At 48.1% G+C, this 9,240-nt stretch overlaps 1 protein-coding gene across 1 annotated transcript; it reads right to left on the bottom strand.

Moving 5' to 3' along the window:
* Nucleotides 1–1,862: 1,862 nt before the first annotated feature.
* IL19 (interleukin 19) lies at nucleotides 1,863–7,237 on the bottom strand. The gene is made up of 5 exons (XM_010991412.3): nucleotides 7,094–7,237; nucleotides 6,887–6,952; nucleotides 4,514–4,666; nucleotides 3,385–3,459; nucleotides 1,863–1,973 (listed from the first exon to the last, which is right to left on the bottom strand). Exons 1-5 carry the CDS (start codon nucleotides 7,235–7,237, stop codon nucleotides 1,863–1,865), a joined length of 549 nt encoding a protein of 182 aa, XP_010989714.3.
* Between the last annotated feature and the right edge of the window lie 2,003 nt (nucleotides 7,238–9,240).

Genomic DNA, 9,240 nt, shown 5'->3' with positions numbered 1-9,240 from the left:
ATTTGTGTGTCACTTCACAGGCTGGTTGCTGGTAAGTTCAGGCCACTTTTTGTGCATCTGGGTTTAAAGATTTGTGTTGCTGGCATCGAGTGTAGCAACCTGGGTTAGACAGTCTTGGCCGAAACAAAGTGAACTCCCCCAGCAGCAAGGGAAGAATGCACTGGAACCAGGAAGATCAGCTCTGGGTCCACTTTCTGGACCTGCCATCCCTTAGCCATGTGACCTTGGGCAAGTCCCTTCGCCTCCCTGAGCCTGATGCCTCTGCTGATCACAGTGGGGATGAGACTCCTTGGCTCCTCTGGGCTTAAAGTGAGGTCATATACATAAAGGGCCTGCATCATCCCACCATGAGCTATGGGTTCCCTCTCTTTGCACCTATGCAGCAGAAGGTGAGCCCTAGGTTTCTCACGGGTGCCTCACAGGGGCTGACCAAGGACTCAGAAGATATGATTTGGGAGAGAATTTTACACTTGGTTCCTGAGAAGATAGTTATTAAGCACCAGATCTGTGAAAACAAACAAATGCAAAAATACAACATCACCAAAAACGAAAGCACAACTCTGCACCAGGCCCTCTGTGGACAACACAAGAATCAGAACACATTCGTCAAGTCTGGAAGGAGAGAAAGGACAGGAGGACAAGTGAAATAGTCAAAGTGAAGCAAGTAGGCAAGAGATACAGAAGAGAGAGAGAAAGCTTCCCCCTCAGTCATCCTTCCTCGCCTTCCCCTCCTGCTCCATCTCCTCCTCTTCTGCTTCTTCTACTACCGTTGATAAAACAATGTTTCTTTCCTGAAGGGACAGCTCATTATAGCCAGTAAAGCATCTCTTCCAGCATCCACCATGCGTGCAAGGTGCTCAGGTCACATTCCCTGGGCTTTCGGGTAAGACACCCTGTGCTTGGTATTGTTAAAAGAGAAACTGATGTATATTCAATTTTTTACCAGTTTATTTGAGCAAAACTCTGCTGAAATCAGCAGCACCAAACTGGAAGTGGCTACAAGCTGTCCGAGGTTGGGAGCCTGGGAAAGACATCTATGGACAAGGTGCAGAAGCAGAGAAGGGCAGTTACCTAATTGGCTATGGCTTGAAGCCAGTTGGCTGTTTGCGATTGGTTGTCCTTAGCATTTAGATTTCATAACCTTGAGGCATTTGCAGGCTTAGATTTTGGTTTGCTTACACAGGGGGTCATGACATTCCAGCCACTCAGTCTAAGGGTCTCCTTGTTTAATTAATTTAACGAATCCTGGTTCCACAATAACTGCATGACCCTCGATGTGTTGTTTTTTGTTTTCTGTTTTGTTAATTGAGGTACCATCAGTTACAATGTGTCAATTTCCGGTGTACAGCACAGTGTCCCAGTCATGCATATACATGCGTATATTTGGTTTCACATTCTTTCCCTTTCATTTCTGATGGTCTCCATTCATGATTCCTTGATTGGCCCTCCCCCCTTGAATCAGAAGACACTTCCACTAATTGGTAATGAATAGAGTTTATTCACAAAGATCACTACAGGACATCGCTTAGCTCACATCACAGACATGGGATAAATAACTTCACAATAAATTAGTGGGGAGCCAACCCTTTCCCTCCAGGGAGGCCAGCAGGACCTTTCAATAGATGTATTTTATCATAAATATGGCTAGTTGGCTACTTTCAGCTGGGATCACACAGCCTGGGCCCAGCCAGTGGGACTTTCAACTACAGGGTGAGCTGTACTCAAACCCAGATTTCCCCCTACAAAACCAGAGGAGAGAATTCCCAATCAAAAGACCCTCCTTTGCATGAAAACAGGCCCCCCCCCTTCCCCTTCAGAGTTCGCTGTCTCCCATGGGAAACCTCACAGGGCCTGTTCAATAATTAGGTTCCTTGTCTTTCGGCAGCGGAAGTTCCGTGATGATGCTTGTCAATCCAGGCCAGGAAGATGTCAAGCTCGCCCAGAGACTTAATGGCAGCCGATCGGACCTCGAGCTGAAACCAGGGAAATCGTCCTAAGAACCTGCCTTTCTAGACCATAGAATAGTTTCACACCACTTTTCCCATGTTCTGGGGGAAGTTTTCTTTTTATTCAACAATTATATTTGCAGGGCATAAGACCCCCCCAGTTATTTTCCTAGCAGATGACTTAAATTGCTTTCCACAAACCAGCAGTTGGATCATGTCAGAAATAAATAAAATGTAAAGTTCTTCATTCCTTGCCCTCTGTTTTACTATTTCCTGTTATTTCACAAGAAAAAAAAAAAACTTGCTTTAATGGCAGTTCTGCTTATTTTTCTGTTCACACCAGCTTGCTTTAGTACCTCTGCTCTCCCAGAAGGTTGCAGTCCCAGTGGTGCCCAGCAGTGGGGTAGGGAGATATGGTGTCTCCATTGGATGCATTAAAGCATCAGAGCCTCTAAGTCTGTGTCCTACCTAATGTCACACAGCCAGCTGGTAGCAGAGCTGGACTGGGACTCAAGTCTCCTGACTTACTCCAGCTCTTCCTCAGAAGACTACAAGGAGACAGTAAGGTCTTAAATTGTGTCCTGTGGAGCCAGACACCTGGGAGAGAGTCTTACCTCCACCACCTAATTGCAGTGTGAACTTACCCAGGTTATTTAACCTGTTTGTGCCTCAGTTTCCTAACTTGTCAAATGCAGATAATGGCTCATAGCATTGTCATGAGGAGTAAGTGTGTCAATGCCTGCAGTCTGCTTAGAACAATATCTGGCTCGTAGTGACAATGACGTAAGTTTTAGCTGTTGCTATATTGTCACATGGAGCCTCCCCACAAAAAATCAGAGCTCTCAACAGACTCCCCGCCTCCTTGCCATTCAAAGCACGGGCATCCTTTGGGAGTGCGGTTGAAACACAGAATCTCAGACCTCACTCCAGACCTGCAAGCCAGAATCTGCATTTTAACAACATTTCTACATGCTGCATGTAAGAAACCCTGCCTCTACCTCTCCCTCTCCACGAGACATGCATTCTCCATCTACATCTATGTGAGAAGCACTGTTCTTCATCACCATAGAGGATGCTGACAGTTACTGGCCACAGTGACACCAAGCAGGTAGCATGTTTCACACATAACGGCTTACAATTCACTGGGGATCTTTGTTCCCTCACCTCAAGGGTATCACCCTTGCCCTCAAAATTTAAGATAGACCTGATAAGTGAGGGCATAAGAAAATGGTGGAGAAATGATAAGGAAGGGGAGGCCAGGAAATTAGCAAATGAACTAAGACCAACACACTCTTTGCAGACACAGAATTGGAAGACCTGCGATAAATACTGTTGAGTAAACGAATGAATTTGAGTGTGGAGAGGAGGCTGCAGGGTTGACACACTCTCCATCTGGCTCCTTCTTGTCTGTCTTCCCTACCCTCATCCCGGCCCTTACCTGATCGTAGTTGTCATGGATGATTCTGGTGGCATTGGTTGCTTCCTGCCCGCAGTGACAAAGCCTCTGCTTCTGCTGTGAGCAATTGGAGACAGTACCCATCAGAGGGCCTTACCACCCCGGCTCACCCTTACCACCACCTCCCGCAAGCAGAGTGATGGGTCTCCTTCCTCCCCAGGTGAGAATCAGGTCAGTAAACCTGGGTCGGAGCAGGAGAAGGGTTTTCAGAGTCACCTTGCATTTACGGGGAGGGCATAGCTCAGTGGTAGAGTGTGTGCTTACCATGCATGGGGTCACAGGTTCAATCCCCAGTACCACCATTAAAAAAAAAAAAAAAAACTAATAATAGAGTCACCCTGCTCTTGACCAGGGCTGGAAAGGCCTGGAGGATACGTGCCAAATGTATCTTGTCACCCCTCTGCAAGTGCAGCCCCCACAGCGTAGGCACTCAATGAATATGTGTTGGGTTAGTTAATTAAATAATTGGTTAAATGAATCTTAACATAAGTGGGACAGAGGTTATGACCTCTTCTCACAATTTGGAATCCAAGGCACAGAGAGGTGAAGTAACTTGCCACAAAGCCACACAGAAAATTGTTGGCAGAGATGGGGCCAGACCCAGGTTTTTTCCTGGTCTAAGTTTTTGTGGGTTTGGTTGGGGGTTGGTTTTATTTCTGAGGTTTGTTTTCAATAGGTGACAATGAATTTAGAAGTGACCCTTAGGATAGGCTATACCAGGGAAACACCCAGAGGTCAACTGGTATGGAAACCCCAAAGGGCCAGAAACCAAGAAACTACGGGTATGCTTGTGCTAAGCCTGGACTCCTTGGCATGCCTCTCTCACAGGCCAGCCCCGGGATCGCTTAACGGATACTTTGCTGTGAGTCGGTCACCCCAGGCAGATTGCCCACGAGGAAACTGGGTCTGATAGGTGTCCGCAGGGAGGAAGCCCTGGGCAAGAAAGGACCACTGGAAGAGATTCTCAACAGTTGTCCTGATGGACAACAGGGCAGGGTATTTCCCTTGAGTCCAGGAACCACTTCAGAAGGCCGACCGGGGCCAGCACATCCCAGACTCTCCCTGGGGCAGACGGGAAACACAGGCTTGGAATCCCATTGTGGTGACGCACACATTGCTGTAGAGTCTTCTGCATGGAGAGGAAGGAGTTGGCAATGCTGCTGAGTTTTCTCAGGATTTGAGGGTTCGGCTCCAGGTGGTCCTTGAACACCCTGTCCATGTAAAACGCCAGGAGGTTCTTGGTCACACAGCACACATCTGAGGGCTACAGACACAAATCAGAGGAAGCCCCAGAGGCCCTCTCCTCATTACTTTAGAGACCAAAGCAGCCTGTTTAGATAAGGGCAAGAAGGAGTGGGCTAACTAAAAGTCACTGTTTAAAATTCAGATTGGTCCCAGAGTATCCCTCCTCCCCTGCCAACACCAGAGCTACTGATGACAAAGGCACTGAGGGAAGAGCGCAGTTCTCACCCTCTTTTTATGTGGCCAGGAGATGAACTGACAAGGGGTGGAGCCCAGCCATAGACCAGAATTCTCTCTACAGCATCTCCAACATGTCAGCACTAACTTCTGCTTAAACGCTTCCAGGAATCAGACACCTCCCTTTTGAAAGGACAAATGTCTGAGCGGCCTTCTTGAAAAGTCTTCCCTATGCCGTGCTGCAGTCGGCCTCTCTGTAACAACTCCGAACCATCAACATGTATTTAGTCAATGGCTGCTGTGCAGCAGGTGTGGGCTGGGCACGTATTTCTTCCAGTGTAATGACCCTGTGTTTATCCTGACCACCCTGCGGAGCTCTCCTCCAGTTGGTCCCTTTTAAACTTCAGGGATCATCTGCATGGAGCTGAGATGTGTAAGAACGGAAACTGACAACTGCAGAAATGTGTTCATCTGTGCAGGTCCTCTGAGGGCAGAATGCAGACTTCTCTAGGGGAAAACGCCTAGCTTGGTAGGGCACAGCTCAGAGCAGCTGGCCAGGATGAGTTTCCTTCCAGCAGTTTGCACCTTGCCTTGAAAGCCAGTGCAGGAAAATTATAGCTCAGTCTGAGAAGGGAGGGGTGGGTCTACAGCCAACAGTGCATTCATCTGCATTAGCACTCAAGCAGCAAAGGCTCCCTGCCCCCACCCCGCCCAGGCGTCTGTTCCTAGATGGAAACTTTTCCTGCAACACAAAAAAACCCTCCTCTTCCTCTGCTCCTGCCAATGTCCTTACCCAAAGGGGCAAAAAGTTGCAACTTTCGTTTTATCAGGGAAAGCGGGGAGAGAAGAAATATGGTAAAGACTTGCATCCTCATTAACTCCTTTCCTCTTGCCACGTCAGCTATTTCTAGACCCTGAGAGGACAAAAAATCTGAAGACAGAGGCATGAGACTTGGGGCTGTCTTCCTGGCTCAACCATGAACCACTCTTTCTCCTAAGGTGTCAGTTTGGTCATTTGAAAATGATGGTTTGGGAACAGATGGCCTTGGGAGCCCCTTCCAGCTGTGAGATCCTGTGAGTCTCTTACATCATTGGCTGAAATAGTATTTAGGAAGTGGCCACATTCATTTACCATAAAGAAATCAGACCAAAGACATGGAAAACAAACTTATGGTTACCAGAGTGAAGTGGGGGTGGGATAAGTCGGGAGTTTGAGATTTGCAGATACCAACAACTATATGTAAAATAGGTAAAGAACCAGTGTCTACTGTCCAGCACAGGGAACTATATTCAATATCTTGTAGTAACTTATAATGGAAAAGAATATGAAAATGAATATATGTATGTATATGTACGACTGAACTATTGGGCATGTACAAAAATTGACTCAACATTCTAAACTGACTATACTTCAATTTAAAAAAAATTTTAATAAAATAAAGTAAAGGGCTTTGTGGTCATACAGTCTTTGGCTATAAAAAAATAAAGATAAAAATTAAAAAAAAAAACCCTGCAGAGACTCCCTACTGCCTCTCTTGTAAGGTTGAGGCTCGGCCTGGCTTTCAAGGCTCTTGGTCAAATGACTCCAACGTGTTTGTCCTCCTCATCCTCTTCCACTCGCCTTCACGTCCCTCACACAGAGCCTGGTTGCCTCTCCATCCTCAGACACGCATCCATCCATCTTACACACCCATTCTCCCCAAGCCCCTTCCTCTCTTTCAGGCACTAACCGACAGCCTCCTCAGCTTTTAAGTCACTGCTCATTTTCCCCATGAAACCTTCCAGAATCAGCCTAAGGCACAGACACCCTGTCCCATTTGAGCGTGTGGCGCCGCAGCCCCTCCCTGGGTAAGTGGTGCTCCTTTAATCCCTCCCTCCCAGGGGTTCAAAGTCCCTGAGACACAAGTGTCCCCTCCCGCATCCACTGACAAGCTAGAAGGCGGAGCACACAGAGGGCACTGGAGGTTAGGAAAGAGAAGAGCACGGGGTGAGGACTTCTCCCTCAGCTCAGGGCCACTTCACCGTAAAAATGACAGTGGAGGAAAGAGCAGATGCAGGCCAATACCTTAATGCTGTGCAGGGTCTCCGATGGGGACAGGATGGTGACATTCTGAAAGGTGTCCTTAGCTTGCTATGGAGGAAAACGTAAGAACAGACACAAGCTGTGAGTTCTCCATCTTCTCCGGAGACCCAAAGGTAATGAGAAGGAACTGGCTCTTCAAGTTAAGATGTAAAGTGATACACGCCCCCTTCACCCCAAACCCATACTCACGATGGCTTTTTTGATTCCTCGGAAACTCTCTTCTATAGTGTGCACATCTGTGGAAATCAGACATCTCCTGAGATCCCGGGTGTGCACTGAGCAGAGGAAAAGCATCGCACCCAGGAGACAGAGGTGAACACACTGTGCCTTCATGTCCTACAGGAAGGGATGAAGTCAGCTTCGCAGCAGAGTGGAGAGCAATGGAAGAGACCCCTGACTGAGTTCTCCTTTTGACCTCCCGAGGCACATCGGGTGACAACCCAGAAAGGATTCATTACCCTAGCCTTGCAGACTTCAGGGGCATGTGTCTCCTCATCTGGTTTCCTTGAATCAATTGAGTGAGCTTTCCCCTCTCCCCACTCCCCACCTCCGCCCCCAGAAAGCCTGATCCAGTGGCTCTCCCAACTCCCAGGGAGTACATTTGTATATAAATCACTCCCATGACTCAACACGGCTCACTTTTCAACAGGGGTGAGAGGCATTGCTTCTAATAAATTAAATAGGAAAAACAGGGTTGGTAATCCACGCCTTAGGAGTTAGGCAACAGATCCGAAAAATCATAAAAGCATATTTGGTTTTTTTATGTTTGTCCCCAAAATAGGTGACACCCTTTTATTATAAACCCTCACTGTGCATCTGCTGAAAATCTTTCCTTTGAAGCCCACTGTGAAGATGTCACCTTCTAGAGAAGATGAGAAAAGGAGGAAGGAAGGTGCAAGGCATCTAATAACTAACCACAAAAAAGAGAGAGACCAGCAAAGGGCAAGATGGCAGTTCCCCTCCATCATCCACTGAGTCAGGGGGTAGTGGGGAGATGTTGGCAGCTCGCTAGCCCCTAGCCGGGGCCACAGCTGAGAGGCCTGCTGCCTCTTCTAGTTCCTGCATCCCTCTCTGCCTCTTTTCATTGACCCACCTTCAGTGGTGTCGGATAATACACCTTGAGAAACACGCCCAAAGCATAATTGTGCAGCCTGTTGAATTCTTTCTCTGACTTTCCCCAGCACTCGCACACGTTTCACAAACAGGGCTGAGCATTAAAGATAAGTCACAGGGCGACACACATAAATAGACCAGCTTCTGCCCAGCATCCTGCACGGTGCCCACCGAGCACTCACTTCCCGCCATGTGTGCGCGGGGTAAGTGTAGTGTGTGCGTCAGTGGAGGAGAGGGCGGCACCACGCACAGGAAGCCAACTGAAGAAGCTGCCTGTGTGACAGCGTGAGCCACACCTGTCCCCGCTCCTCCCAAGCCCAGATCCTCCTCCGGAGTCCCAGGCTTTTCTCCAGAAAGCCGAGAAACAGCAAATCCTGTTTAGAAAGCCGTTTTTCCTTACCTCTCCTTAACTCAGCACCATTCCCAGTGAGGGGCAGGTGTATACTGAGACCTCACTGGAGAGCAGGCATTATACTAAAGAGTTTGATTTCTCTTCTACCAACCTCTCTCTTTCTAGCAAAACAAGACCCCATTAGCAGGGAAAACTGTAGAATCCCCCAGAGCTGTCTCCTCAAAAGGCACCTGGGTACTTCTAGAAAGCCAAGTGACAAGAAGGGAGTACAGGTTTTCTTCTGACAAGCAACTCTCAGAAGAGTGGGGCGTTGCCCGCTCATCCCCCACCGGGAGCCTCAGACACGGTGTGGAGGAGAAAGGCATCTCCTTCCACTTGGCGAGGCGACGCCAGACCTCACGGCTGATTCAGATCACAGTAGTAGCTAACATTTATCCTAGTGCCTTGGGCCCCGTGCCAAGCATTTTCCACAATTATATTTAATGCTCACAGCCACCCTGTGATGTAGGTTCTGTTTCCATCCTTGCTTTACTAAAGAGGGAACTGACACTTAAGGAGGTGAGGTAACCAGCCCAAGGTACTCAGCCACCAAGCGGCGGAGCCGGGATGTGAAGGCAGGCATTGGGCTCTGGAATCCACCCTCCTAACCACTGCACCACCCCAGCTACAGCGCTGTCCTTCTGGGATCTCAGCCGGAGAAGGCAGCAGACCCCCTTACCCCGGACAAACAGGAACGCATTTCTGATCGGGTCCCACTGAATCAGATATTGTTAAAGATATTGATTACCGCAAAGGACTAAAAATACATAAATTATAAAGTGTTCAGTGCAGTTCCTAGAACAAAAAGGTTATAATAAATGCTAGATTCCTT

The sequence above is a fragment of the Camelus dromedarius genome, chromosome 21 (assembly GCF_036321535.1).
Source record: "Camelus dromedarius isolate mCamDro1 chromosome 21, mCamDro1.pat, whole genome shotgun sequence".
In the NCBI taxonomy this organism is placed as follows: Eukaryota; Metazoa; Chordata; class Mammalia; order Artiodactyla; family Camelidae; genus Camelus; species Camelus dromedarius.
This window is presented reverse-complemented; position numbering and strand designations above follow the sequence as displayed.